The sequence below is a fragment of the Camelina sativa genome, chromosome 19 (assembly GCF_000633955.1).
Source record: "Camelina sativa cultivar DH55 chromosome 19, Cs, whole genome shotgun sequence".
In the NCBI taxonomy this organism is placed as follows: Eukaryota; Viridiplantae; Streptophyta; class Magnoliopsida; order Brassicales; family Brassicaceae; genus Camelina; species Camelina sativa.
The window spans coordinates 8,386,661-8,400,568 of record NC_025703.1 but is presented as its reverse complement, the minus strand read 5'-3'; the positions used below and the strand labels follow the sequence as shown (position 1 = coordinate 8,400,568).

Here is a 13,908-nt window from a genome sequence, read left to right as displayed (position 1 = left end):
ATCCGGTTTCGAGCCCTCCGTTGCTTCATTTGTGCATGGAAATACATTAAATTCCTATCCCCCACCCGCATCCACCGATTCCTACTTTTCTGATACCAATAAATTTCTTCATCCCGATAGGCTTCACGCAATTGTGAATGCAGCACAGTAATGTATGCCGGATTAGCCGCATCTTTCGCCTGATCCACAATTAGCTTATGTTTCAAATCCTCAATTATATCCCTTCCAACCGGAACTTGTGCCTTCCGCCATCTCGAGATTGACCGCCGACAATTAACCACCTTACCCACAAAATCCCCCTGTTCCTGGCTCCTATTACTCGCCCAACCTGTAGAGATAATACCCATCAAGCCGTCCTTCCCAATCCACCGCCTATCAAAAACAAAACGTCGCTTCCCCCGTGGGTACTTTGCTCCTATAAAAGCCAAAAGAGGCTTATGATCTGAGGCAATCATAGGAAAATACTCTATAACAGTATCCAGGAAGATATCATGCCAGTCCTCATTTCCCAAAACTCGATCCAACCGACAGCGTATTGGTTTTTTATCCCGCCAGCCCCGCCATGACAAGAAATCCCCCAGGTATGGATAACCCAGAAAACCACAATCTAGAATCATGCAATTAAAAGAGCGGAAATAAGACGCATGGCGGAGCTTGCCCCCTTCTTTTCATAATTCCCTGTTAACTCGTTGAAATCCCCAATAACAAACCAGGGTAAATTCCTAGTCACACCCATCCTTGTTAATCTTTCCCAAACCAAATCCCGTTTTTTAGGGACTGGATCCCCATAAGTAAATGTTAAATTGAAAGTTTTTCCTTTATAAACTGCCTCAAGATTAATCATTCGATCCGACTGAAAAAGAATTGAAACATTGAAATCATCTTTATTATAAAAGAGTGCTAAACCACCACTTGAACCGAGAAGATCAACAGTTATTAAATTTAAATAGCCAAAATGGCCTACAAAGTTTTCTGGAAAAGAAAAAGATTACTTTGTTTATGAGTGACACAAGAAATCAGGACGATGCTGAAACCAAAGATCCTTAAGATGTCCAATAGTTGCCTTATTACCCAGGCCTTGGCAGTTCAAGATCCTTCATTTATCAACCGATTTGTTTTGGTGGCTTGTCGCCACTTGCCGCTCCTTTCCCCATGTCCTGGTTCTTAGGATTACGACCATCACCCCCCTGATATGGGCCCTTAGGGGCTGGCCTCTTCTTAGGAGTGTTGCAGAAATAAACATTCAGCTTCTTTGACCCCCTCCCTTCATCAGCCGCCCCCCTTTGGCTTAATCACCTTCTCCACTGGTAAAACATTACCCTCAACAGTCCCCATCGACTCTTCCTGAACCTAAGAAGACACAACAAACTCTGGAATACCTGAGCCGGCATCCACAGATGGAATAATGTCATCCGTTGCTTAGATAGCCTCACCACTCTCCTCCATAGCCTCCGACCTGAGATCATCAGCATCCATAGCAATGGATTCCTGAGAATCCGCAGTAGGGTCCGCAACAGGATCCTCTATCACCTCCGATGTAGTAACATGGTCCTCCACCACCGGAGCAATGAAAGAAACCTCTTCAGGACTTGTAACCATAAGACCCACCTGCTCGGATAGCTGCGCAGAGAGCTGCTCCTCTACATCCTCATGTGCACATGTTGTGTCCTCCTGAAACAGTGCCTTGCGCACCTTTTTCTGGACTTGCACCACCCCTTGTGACACCGGGGAAACCACACTAACCATTCCCGCTCCCTCCTTTGCAACAGGCTCTCGAATAGGAGAGGAAACATGTGTTGTACCTCCCTGTTCCCCCAACCTTGCCGAATCAGTACACCTCCGTGGGCTATAAGAAGACTCTTCCTGTGAACGAGAATGAACCCTCTGACCCCCCTGATGTTGTCGTGATGTGTTCCGCTGGAACCCTTGTCTAGAACTCTCTCCAATGGCCCGATTGTTATTTGCAACCGGAAATTTGGTCTACTGACCACCCTGTCTTCTCCTCTCTCCTCCTACCGCACCTCTGTAGCTTTGGAACCGACGAGCACCATTGGCCTCCTCCAGAGAAGGATTAGACTCAGGCACTTGGACACCATTTGCTTCCTCACAATGAGTTTCATCATGACACAAACTGAAGCACCGGATACAATAACCAAAAAGCCGCTCATAACGCAAAGAGACAATAGTCTGCTCTCCATTCCCAAACTCAATCTCAGACTCGAAGTATAAAGGCTTGAACCCATATATTCATTACTTGGTAGAATATATTTAATGTTTTGTTCTTTTTTTTTGGTTTTATTTATTTATTTAAATAATGTTGTTATTGGTCAAAAGTTGACCAACCTGTTTCACGGGTTCGCCCTAAAATTCTCTCTCTATTCTAGCCGCTGTGGCAAAACTTTTAGATTTTTGATCTGCCCTCTCCGGCTGACGGACTCATTGCCGGAGCTGTGGGAGGGTGTAGAACCTTGTCTTAATCTTTGTCTTTAGTCTTTGTCTTTCTTTGGTCTGTTTGGTTTAGATCTGTTTGCGATCAGAGTTGTAGCGGTCTTGTCGTTAAAATCCTCTTTGAAGCGAAGCGAAGAACGGCTGTAGAAGGGGAAGCCATCAGCGGTGAGAGCTGGATGTGGTTAGAGACGGATCTGTTTCTTAACGGATTAATCTAGGTTGTGGCTCAGATCTGGTGGTGCTCCTATCGCTAGTGGTTTGAAGGAGACGAACGTGTGTCGTCTCTTGGTCTGGTATTGTATCTATCTTGTCTCTCTCTTCTCTTGTTTGCGGGTTTTTCATCAAAGCTATGTTGGTTTTAGTGTCGTTGTGGCTTTTACCCAAGGTTTTAGTTTGCTTTGAGTTGTGGTTTGTGTTTTCTTCGCTAGTATGCCTTCTCCGGTTAAGGGTTTGTAGTGGTTCGGAGATCTTCTGCTAGGTTGGGTTTGTTGGTCAGTTAGGGTTGGCATTGCGAGCTAGGTATCGCTCCTTGTGCTTGTCATTTGGATGTTTTTTTGTTGCTAGTCATCTACTAGCTCTCCTCTGTGGCTTTTTGGAGTCTTGGAGTGGAGTTCTTGACAATAGCAGTGGAATCGTCCTTCAGCTCTTCTCTTGCGAGGAGGTTACCAGTTTTTGGTCTGTAGATGGCTGAACTTGGGTCGACGAGGGTCCGCGTGTAAGAGCTGCTGGTCTTCCTTGATTTGTCTTAGGTCGATTCGCAAGGTTCTCCTTTGCTCCTAGTTTGGATCGCCCTCCATGGGGTTCTGGTTTGTTGTGGTGGTTATGGTTTCTGTTTCTTTGTGATGGTATGAATTCTGCTTTCGTTCCTGCCGTTTTGATGATGGTTCAGCTACGGTGTGCTCTCTTAGTGCTTCTGGTCTTCTGGGTACTCTCCGGCGCTTACAGGTTCTTTGAAAAAGCTTAGTGGAATTCGCTCAGTTTCAGTTGGGCAGTTTTTGATCTTTGATCTTTCTCTCATCCTTTTTGTAAACTTTTACTATAGGTCTTGGCTGTTGTTTATGTTCATCTACTAGTCCTAGTCTCCGAAGATATATTTCCTGCCGGCTTAAGTTTCTCTTGTTTGGTTTTAGTTTAGGTGATTTTTATGTTTTCACCTTTTTTATATTCAATATATTATAATATAAAATCAGATAACAAAAAAAATATCGTTATTAACAAAATTTATTTACGCAATTGCTCCAAGAAGATAACCAAATTATTGGCCACGAAACGATTGAGGCCCATAAGTTGATCGTTGAATCAGTGTGTGGTCTGTTTTGAATTGTTGTCGCATCTTTTATGTAAAATTTTAAAATTGGGCTGTTTTCTTGTTTGAACTTCGTGCCATTTCAGGCAAAGAGTGCAAGCTTTTAAGCAAAATTTCCTCCTCCTTTAAAAAAATATATATATATATATATATATTTATAATTATAATTAAAAATGTTGACGGTTAACCTTTTTGATAACCGGATTGCTCTAAGTCCGGTTGTTAAATAACTTGTGATGCTGACCAAAAAAAAAAAAAAACTTGTGATGAATATTGCCAAACGTTTCAATAGGTTTGTTTCGGATTGTATAATAATTTTGTCATTTAACATTCGATAATTATAATATAGATCAATCTATTTTGTCACACACGCTTCTAACTAGTCCTTCATTTCCGGTTAACACTTTGTAAGACGACAATTTTACAAACGCGGAAGAGAAGGCGTTGAAGAAACGGTCTTGATCAGCCACAAACGCTTCAGCAAACGGACGTGTGCGTGGGTCAGTTCCAATCTCCGAATCAATCCTGAGATTGCCACGTCCCGCGATGGCATCATTGTAGTAAGCTGTATCAAAGACCACCGCAGTTTGATCGTTGGGAACAAATGTGGCTTCCGCGGCTTGTGAGGTTGGAGAAAACTCTGGACAAGCAACACGAAGAAACGTTTGGAAACGTGGATCCATGTTCTCGCTTGTCGCGTTTGCGTTATCATTGAAACGCGATAGTACGTTGTTGCAGTGTGTCACTCCTATTGTATGTGAACCTATACGAGAGAGGAAGTCTTATTATATGAATTAGTGTCTTATAATAATTTATTATAAGAAGTAAATACATAAAACTATATATACCCATGATGGCCACGGACTCTTCGACGGTCATGCCTTTGCCGGCAAAGAGACTTAAGGTGGTGTCCACGTCAGCAGTGGAAGGAGGGAGCTCAGAGTCTGCCACGTGTTTGCTGTGAGTTGAGAGAGAGTCTTTTCTTCCTAGTGGCACTGCGATGAATGGGCCTCGCGAGAGAGCTACGGCTTCTCTGGCGGCGAGGATCAGGGCCATGCCTATAAGTTAAAAAAAAAGGCATTTGCCTTAAGCCCCCTAATATTAAGATTTTATTGGCCTTCTAATTGGTCCCCAAATTTAAATAATTATTTGATATATTAGTAAAATATATATTTTCAATGTTCTTTTTCTTAAGTTTCAAAAATTTGTTTAATATATTAAAAAGTATCTCTATTTATCTCTAGTATTTTACAATATATACTTTTAAAAATTATTGTATTTTCGTAGATATAAAGTGTTAATTAAGAAAATAGATTTAAAAATTGTATAATATTATATATTTATAGTATATAACATAAAGTTTTATTTTCATAGATTAAAAACAAAGTACTAATTATCTATAATTTATTATAAAAAAATATATCTAATTTTAGTTATAAGTTATAACATTTTTGTCACGAAAATGTATAAATTTTTATTTTTTGTCTTAGGCTTCCGGGAGTCTAGGCACGACACTGGCGAGGATGATTACATCAGAGCATGAGACTTGCTTGGGACACTCCGTCTCCAGTGAGGTTTTGATAGAGCCAATCAGGTCTCTCTTTCTGATTCCGAAGTTCTTGACTGAATCAATCTCCGTGAACTGTTGGTCCCCGCTTGGCTCGAGTAGGATCGATGCGTCACAGCCCCATTTAAAGACAATTAATGATGATAGATGAAATGAAATTATTACCAAGAAAATGATATATTCGAGTTTTCTCTCCATCTCTTTCAAATATTATATTGGATACGAAAAATTGTGACTTTTCTTCAACATTTTTTTTTTAATTAAAAAACATATAAAAAATTATGACTACAATAGAAAACACTCAATTTTCATGCATGTACGTTATTTTCCGTGAAATTGTTCCTAAATTGTATTAGTTCAGTGTTCGCAGACTGACGTATGTATCCAAATTCGATTAATGAAAATACAGTAGTTTGCTTTTACTTTTTTGGTAACACATGCTTCAAAATTTATTCACAACACCATGATTAACGTTCCTATGTTGTTAGTGACATGACGCGCAACTGATATGGAAAAATACGTCATTCTTCCTACATATATAGTCCACACTGGACCGTGACATGTTTAACTAATTAAAGTGGTCGTCTTAGCAAATTTTCCGTGTACAGTTTCTACATTAATTATTATTATTATTTAATTTATCGATCACATGCATTATATATTACATAGTTAGCAAAAGCATATGTCATATGTGAACTTTGGCTCGTTTACTATATAAAAAAAATATAAAGAAAAAATAAAAAGAAAGCTCAGATACGTGTTCGAACAAAATTATATACCATTAAAATTTTAAAACTAGGTATATATCATGTACGAACGTCCACTTTTGGCAATTTTAAAGACTGAATATTATACATAATTAATAACGATCAGATTCATGACATGCTGATATGTTTATTCACGTAAAATGTATAAATCCGGATCCTTGACATAATTGAGAAAACACTTGTTAAACCAAACCCTATATACTAAGTTTTTTTTTGTTAATTAAATCAAAACCTATTAAGTTGGAAACATATATTGAAAATTTTCTTAGAGCGAAAAAGAGAGAATGATGATTTAGCTAGAGATAGAGAACCTGAACTTGGCAGTCATGAAACATAAGCCTTAGCAAGGCTGCAGGAGAAGTAGGATCAAGAATAAACATTGATGAAAGTGAAGATCTCACGATCTCTTCGACTTTGGGACAAGTCTTTTCGTAGTAACTATAAGATAACGTCCCTTCGTAATTAGTCTTCATTTGATCACCATTAATGCAGGTACATAACAAGCTTATGATGACAAGAACACATGATGCAGCTGCAGCTTCTGCAACTTTGCTCTTTGGTTTCATCACCTTTTTTTTTTTTTTGGGGGTACAGAATTGGAGGTAACTAATATCGGTAGCTAAAGAGAAGATGACTTTTGTATTCGCAGTTGGAAGTGTATGTATAAATAGGAAGTTGAAGAAAGTAAGTGTCTGTGATATTAATAATAACCACAACCGAAAAAAAATATATGAAATTGGTTATATTAGATTGATAGGTTAATGACTTTTTCGGTTAAATTTGATTATCCTCTCGATTTCATTATACGAAACCACATCAGTGGGTTGGCTTATGTAGCTGTCAGCCTATGACTAATATTTGATTGAACTCTTGGATTTTAGTTTTTAGAAATTATACCGGTTAATATTTGTGTCGATTTAATGGTTGATCAGTCTTAAAAGAAACTGAACTGAGGAGTGAGGAGCGTGAATTATAATTATATTTGCTGAAGTGTAACGCCTAAAAATTGGCAGTAATAATTAAAGTCAATTATATTTTCCGGTTAAGTCTGGTTAACAGTTTCAGAACCGAATATATATCAATATTAATGCGATGACAGATAAAAAGTATACATTTCTGATTGTATTGAAATAGTTCGTAAGCCAACCACATCGCACTTTTGTTTGGTTTGGTGGTACCTGCCTATCTGGGAATTGAAATCACGCATTTGCTTTACAGAAAGTAGAGCGAACCAAAAGAAGAAGAAAAAAATAGCGAACCGGTTTGATTCAATAAATGGTTATAGGTAACAGTTGATTGAGAAGACGACAAGACATTGAAATGGGTAAAAAAGAACATGTATGAATAATGTGAACTATTAGGTTAATTTTCACGTAAGCGTTTATATTATCTTTATATCCACTATAGTCTATATACACACATATAAAGGTTAGTAGAAAAAGACGAGTAGATTAGGGGTAGTAGTAAACGACGAGCTAGTAGATTCTAGATACACCAGAGACAGATGGTAATATGGTGGAACTCATTAATATGAATTTGCGGTGAAACTAATGTCCATATAGCTGTTTTCCAAAAGTAGGACCAACACTGTGACTTCACTATATCCCCTTCGTCATCCTTAAACTCTTCTAGTATTACTTTTTTTCTTCTCTGTATTATCTCGCAAAAGATTGGTTATTAATACAAATTTGGTCCACAAGTGTATGAGAGTATTCATTAATAGTAATTGTGGTGATTTAGAAAACGTAAATGCTTCTGTGAAACTCTATCTATATATGACACTGTAATTAACTATCTACTGAGAAAGAAATTACTTCAATTTAATTTATTGTCGACTAGAGTCATGTAGTAAACTTTCACAAGTAGCATCAAAGCTATAGATTCCTTATCCTATGTCCCCGCTTCCCATTCCTCATCAAGTTTGAGGTTTCTGGATTCGTCGAGGACAAAAAAATATATCCTATAGATACGAGATGAGGCATTTTATATCACAGCTATATGCCTATACAAATACATATATTTTGCCACTTTAAAATATTGCATCATACGTTGGAATCCACTAATACGTACATCGGGTGTGAACCATGCAGTACATTTTAAGATTATTGATTAATCGAACACATTTGCAAAAGATCAGACTCCTTAATTCAAGACGTACGGAACGCTAGATACTACGTTGGCTTTTTCGGACTATTCCTTTTATTTATTTAAAAATGATTTTCCATATGTACCAAAGTCTCATAAAAAGTCGGCAGAACTCATTTTCTATGNATGTAGTAAACTTTCACAAGTAACATCAAAGCTATAGATTCCTTTTCCTATGCCCCCGCTTCTCATTCCTCATCAAGTTTGAGGTTCCTGGATTCGTCGAGGACAAAAAATTATATCCTATAGATACGAGATGAGGTATTTTATATCACAGCTATATGCCTATACAATTCATATATTTTGCCACTTTAAAATATTGCATTATACGTTGGAATCGACTAATACGTACATCGGGTGTGAACCATGCAGTACATTTTAAGATTATTGATTAATCGAACACATTTGCAAAAAATCAGACTTCTTAATTCAAGACGTACGGAACGCTAGATAGTAGATACTACGTTGGCTTTTTCGGACTATTCCTTTGATTTATTTAAAAATGATTTTCCATATGTAAGTCTCATAAAAAGTCGGCAGAACTCATTTTCTATGTCATTGTTACAATTAATATTTTGTAATGCCAAATATAAATCTAGTTGGATGTTTTGTAGGGTATAAGCAATGAGGACCGCGCGCCGTTTCTCTTGAGATTTTAATGGCTCCTGAGTGAAGTACTTCTTTTGATTACGTTAATGAATGAACGGTTTATACAGTGTATCATCATTACACAAACAAACACAATCTTCCTACATTCTAAATACCAAAGATAGAAATATACTTCAAAGTATTTATCGTCCATTAATCAATAATAAATGTCTAAAAATAAAAACAAAACATTTCTAAGTAAAAACCAATTTCTTCCTCCAAAATCCTTTACCTCCCAAAACTAAACAAACACAACGAACAAACCTAAATTTAAAAACCTGTTTTCTTAAATTAAACCTCTTCTTTCACCCATATAATATCTTTCTCACATCTCCATTCTAAAAAAAAAACTAAAAACCCCAAGAAAAACGACAAAAAAAGAAAAGAAAATATGGATCATCGAATAGCAATGATCCTTGTCCTAACCCTAGTTGTAATGTATGTATGGGGTTCGGACGCATCAGCAATGCAAATGACTAAATTCGATGCGCCACTTCTAACTGAAAAAATCGCAACAAATAGATCGATAATTGTCGATATTGAAGGCAAAGGAGACTACACTTCGGTTCAGAAGGCCATTGATGCTGTCCCTGTTGGTAACTCCAATTGGATTATCGTCCATGTCCGTAAAGGAATCTACAAGTACGTATATATATACTTTTTAGAGGTTTAAGCATTTAAAAGTTTTTGATATGCCCAAAAACTTGCTATATATGTGTATATACGACCAAGTCATAGTAATCCAATATATACTAACTAGTATAACATTTCTGATTTTGAATTTGATGATTTTAATATTTTTTTTGTGAAAAAGGGAGAGAGTGCACATTCCAGAGAACAAGCCGTTCATATTCATGAGGGGCAATGGAAAAGGCAAAACGGTGATCGAATCCTCGCAAAGTTCGGTCGATAATGTTGCTTCAGCCACTTTCAAAGTTGAAGCTAATCATTTTGTCGCTTTTGGTATCAGCATCAGAGTACGTATAACAATTGTAGATATTCGAAATTTGTTTTTCTTTTCAATTACGTCAAATAATAACATTCGTGCATGTTATGAATGTATAGAATGATGCACCCGTCGGAATGGCATTCACGTCTGAGAACCAATCGGTTGCAGCGTTTGTGGCTGCTGACAAAGTAGCGTTTTACCATTGTGCGTTCTACAGCTTGCACAACACTTTGTTTGATAACAAAGGTAGACATTACTACCATCAGTGTTACATCCAAGGCTCCATCGACTTCATCTTCGGTCGTGCAACTTCCATTTTCAACGTATGTTTCTCCTCACTATACACATTATCTAAATCATAGCATATCTAAAAGAAATTTTAATTCCCGATATCGTTACAGAACTGTGAGATATTTGTGGTATCGGACAAGAGGGTGAAACCGTACGGGTCAATCACAGCTCACCATAGAGAAAGCGCAGATGAACATACGGGTTATGTGTTCATAAGAGGCAAAGTGTATGGAATTGATGAGGTTTACTTGGGCCGGGCCAAAGGACCTTATTCTCGAGTCATCTTTGCCAAAACTTACTTGTCCAAGACCGTTGTCCCTAACGGTTGGACCAACTGGAGTTACGACGGCTCTACCGAGTTAGTCTTTCGATTAATTAACTTTTTTACCTAATTTTGACGAGTACAATATTTAGTTAATGTATTAATATTCTTGAGATTTATCAGGAATCTATACCATGGAGAGTATAAGTGTCATGGACCTGGAGCTGAGAGGCAACAAAGATCTGATTGGGCCAAAGAGCTTACAAAACAAGAAGTTGAGTCTTTCTTGTCCATTGATTTTATTGATGGAACATCTTGGCTCCCTGTTTGGCTTCAGCAAAAGTCTTAGAGTTCATTATGCTGTCACGTTTGGGCTTTTGGCTTTTGGCGTTTCGCATTTTGGTGTGGCTTGGAAAACAAAAACAAAAAAAAACATATATGAAGAAGGAAGACTTCATCTTTAATTTCTTTGACGATATTTTATACGAGACAGTTTTTCTCTCTTTTTTTGTTTTTTTTCTTTTTCTTGTTCTACTCTAAAATGTTGTTAGAGTTATCGGAAACTCTTGTGTTGTTTTGCACACATTAATATATAAGATAGTTTCCATTTTAATAATTTATGTAACCTAAAATTAAAACAAATAATTCCAAATTGAAATATTTTAAATGGTTGTAGACTAACTTTTTTCAAAAGAAACTGAATATTGGGAAATGATTTTAACTTTTTTCATTAGTGAGCAGAGCAGACCTTGTTTTGGTCTTATCTAAGACGAGATATGATTGGATGACTTCGAACTTAACCATGTACTTGACCGCACCGGAGTCTATAGGTTCTCTGGCTAAGAATCTCCCTCATAGCTTCAAGCCAATAAGATACGACCACGTGTCACTGAAATCCAATTCAGCTAAAGCCATCCAAAAACTTTAGCAACGTGGCCGGATATTGTACAGTAGTATCTTCCAGACAATGACCAAATCACCCTTAATATAACAATTGAAGATACAGGAAACTTATGTTAATTTAGGGGTAGCTTCGTCTTTTAAAGAATCATCTTCTTCTTCCCCGAGCCCGCCTAGCTTCCTTCTCCGTCTGAGTCTCCTCCATGAAAGCTCTCGCAAACGGTTTTTAACAGTTAAAAGCTTTTTTAAAAACAATGCACTTCTTCTTCGTCCCGACTTCTTCTTCTTCATCACCTTCTCAGGCGAATACTTCTTCGTTCTCTCTCTTGTTTCTCGCTCCATCTCAAATTCCTGAGAATCTCTGTAAATTACCGGCGAAGATCCATATCGGAACGCATGGAATCTCCGGTCAATCGTTTCTAACGCATCCTCCGTACTCATCTAAGAACACGTCTCTGTGTGCAGTCGTCGACAGGTCTTCTTCAGGTGTCTCATCGCAACAAAAGGAATTTGCGAACGGCGAGGGAGAGGGAGATGAATCTAACACGGAGGGAGTGTTGGTAGTTCGACGGCCGTTGTTGGAGAATTCCGATAAGGAATCTAGTGAGGAAGAGGGAAAAAAGTATCCAGCGAGGATCGATGCTGGTCTGAGTAATATAGCCAAGAAGATGCCCATGTTTGAGCCGGAGAGATCGGAGTCGTCGTCTTCATCTTCAGCCGCGGCTGCTGCTAGGGCTCAAGAGAAGCCACTTGCGGTGAATTTGGACTTATCTCTGTACAGAGCAAAGGTTCTGGCTAGGAATTTCAGATACAAAGACGCTGAGAAGATACTGGAGAAGGTAACATCGCTTTATCATNAGCTTCAAGCCAATAAGATACGACCACGTGTCACTGAAATCCAATTCAGCTAAAGCCATCCAAAAACTTTAGCAACGTGGCCGGATATTGTACAGTAGTATCTTCCAGACAATGACCAAATCACCCTTAATATAACAATTGAAGATACAGGAAACTTATGTTAATTTAGGGGTAGCTTCGTCTTTTAAAGAATCATCTTCTTCTTCCCCGAGCCCGCCTAGCTTCCTTCTCCGTCTGAGTCTCCTCCATGAAAGCTCTCGCAAACGGTTTTTAACAGTTAAAAGCTTTTTTAAAAACAATGCACTTCTTCTTCGTCCCGACTTCTTCTTCTTCATCACCTTCTCAGGCGAATACTTCTTCGTTCTCTCTCTTGTTTCTCGCCCCATCTCAAATTCCTGAGAATCTCTGTAAATTACCGGCGAAGATCCATATCGGAACGCATGGAATCTCCGGTCAATCGTTTCTAACGCATCCTCCGTACTCATCTAAGAACACGTCTCTGTGTGCAGTCGTCGACAGGTCTTCTTCAGGTGTCTCATCGCAACAAAAGGAATTTGCGAACGGCGAGGGAGAGGGAGATGAATCTAACACGGAGGGAGTGTTGGTAGTTCGACGGCCGTTGTTGGAGAATTCCGATAAGGAATCTAGTGAGGAAGAGGGAAAAAAGTATCCAGCGAGGATCGATGCTGGTCTGAGTAATATAGCCAAGAAGATGCCCATGTTTGAGCCGGAGAGATCGGAGTCGTCGTCTTCATCTTCAGCCGCGGCTGCTGCTAGGGCTCAAGAGAAGCCACTTGCGGTGAATTTGGACTTATCTCTGTACAGAGCAAAGGTTCTGGCTAGGAATTTCAGATACAAAGACGCTGAGAAGATACTGGAGAAGGTAACATCGCTTTATCATGCAATCCTGGTTCTCGAATTCTGTGACTCTTTGAATAGTTTAGAGAGGTTAATGTAAGGATTAAGACGTCTACTAAAACTAATCCTGTGTTGTTGGGTTTTAAGTGCATAGCTTACTGGCCGGAGGATGGGAGACCATACGTGGCGTTAGGGAAGATACTGAGCAAACAATCCAAGTTAGCCGATGCTCGGATCGTGTATGAGAAAGGGTGTCAAGCTACACAAGGAGAGAATGCATACATTTGGCAGGTGCTATATAGTTTTAAAGCAGTTTGCTTGATACACTTGAAGGCAGCTTTCTGTTTCTAATGCATATCATATACCTTTTTCTTTGGAACAGTGTTGGGCAGTCTTGGAAAAAAAGTTGGGAAATGTAAGAAGAGCGAGAGAATTGTTTGATGCAGCTACGGTTGCTGACAAGAAGCATGTAGCAGCCTGGCATGGATGGGCAAACCTGGAGATAAAACAAGGAAATATTAGTAAAGCTAGGAATTTGTTAGCCAAAGGTCTCAAGTTTTGTGGCCGAAATGAGTATATCTACCAAACACTTGCCTTATTGGAAGCCAAAGCTGGTCGGTATGAACAGGCAAGGTACCTGTTCAAGCAGGCCACTATATGCAACTCCAAGAGCTGTGCCAGTTGGTTGGTAAGTGTTTTGCATCATCAGATGACTGTGGTAAGAGCTGATAGGACAATGCCATTCGAATAAGTTTCACCCTAGGATTAATCCTCTTCATAATTGTGTAAAAAGAGAATGCTACTGTGCTACTGCCATATTCATGACACCTAATTCTGGCCTCCCCTGTCTTCTCCTTATCAGTCACATGATTTAGTTTCAAAAGGTTGCTTGTATCTAGATGTTAACAA

At 38.7% G+C, this 13,908-nt stretch overlaps 3 protein-coding genes across 3 annotated transcripts; 2 read left to right on the top strand and 1 right to left on the bottom strand.

Annotated features, from left to right (window-relative positions):
• LOC104765551 (peroxidase 29-like) lies at nucleotides 4,051–6,722 on the bottom strand. Its single transcript, XM_010489277.2, has 4 exons — nucleotides 6,400–6,722; nucleotides 5,270–5,441; nucleotides 4,603–4,812; nucleotides 4,051–4,517 (listed from the first exon to the last, which is right to left on the bottom strand). Exons 1-4 carry the CDS (start codon nucleotides 6,652–6,654, stop codon nucleotides 4,105–4,107), a joined length of 1,050 nt encoding a protein of 349 aa, XP_010487579.1. The 5' UTR covers nucleotides 6,655–6,722; the 3' UTR covers nucleotides 4,051–4,104.
• Nucleotides 9,228–11,043, top strand: LOC104765550 (probable pectinesterase 67). The gene is made up of 5 exons (XM_010489276.1): nucleotides 9,228–9,523; nucleotides 9,696–9,858; nucleotides 9,947–10,153; nucleotides 10,232–10,479; nucleotides 10,567–11,043. Exons 1-5 carry the CDS (start codon nucleotides 9,273–9,275, stop codon nucleotides 10,730–10,732), a joined length of 1,035 nt encoding a protein of 344 aa, XP_010487578.1. The 5' UTR covers nucleotides 9,228–9,272; the 3' UTR covers nucleotides 10,733–11,043.
• LOC109124867 (protein high chlorophyll fluorescent 107-like) lies at nucleotides 12,337–13,245 on the top strand. Its single transcript, XM_019241550.1, has 2 exons — nucleotides 12,337–13,024; nucleotides 13,154–13,245. Exons 1-2 carry the CDS (start codon nucleotides 12,440–12,442, stop codon nucleotides 13,190–13,192), a joined length of 624 nt encoding a protein of 207 aa, XP_019097095.1. The 5' UTR covers nucleotides 12,337–12,439; the 3' UTR covers nucleotides 13,193–13,245.

Coding starts and splice junctions, on each gene's coding strand:
- LOC104765551 (XM_010489277.2), bottom strand. CDS start 6,654: ATGAAACCAAAGAGCAAAGTTGCAGAAGCTGCAGCTGCATCATGTGTT. Junction 4,813..5,269: donor TGATGTAATCATCCTCGCCA/GTGTCGTGCCTA, acceptor TTTAACTTATAG/GCATGGCCCTGATCCTCGCC. Junction 4,518..4,602: donor AGAGTCCGTGGCCATCATGG/GTATATATAGTT, acceptor TCTCTCGTATAG/GTTCACATACAATAGGAGTG.
- LOC104765550 (XM_010489276.1), top strand. CDS start 9,273: ATGGATCATCGAATAGCAATGATCCTTGTCCTAACCCTAGTTGTAATG. Junction 9,524..9,695: donor GTCCGTAAAGGAATCTACAA/GTACGTATATAT, acceptor TTTGTGAAAAAG/GGAGAGAGTGCACATTCCAG. Junction 10,154..10,231: donor GTGCAACTTCCATTTTCAAC/GTATGTTTCTCC, acceptor ATATCGTTACAG/AACTGTGAGATATTTGTGGT.
- LOC109124867 (XM_019241550.1), top strand. CDS start 12,440: ATGCACTTCTTCTTCGTCCCGACTTCTTCTTCTTCATCACCTTCTCAG. Junction 13,025..13,153: donor CTGAGAAGATACTGGAGAAG/GTAACATCGCTT, acceptor TTAAGTGCATAG/CTTACTGGCCGGAGGATGGG.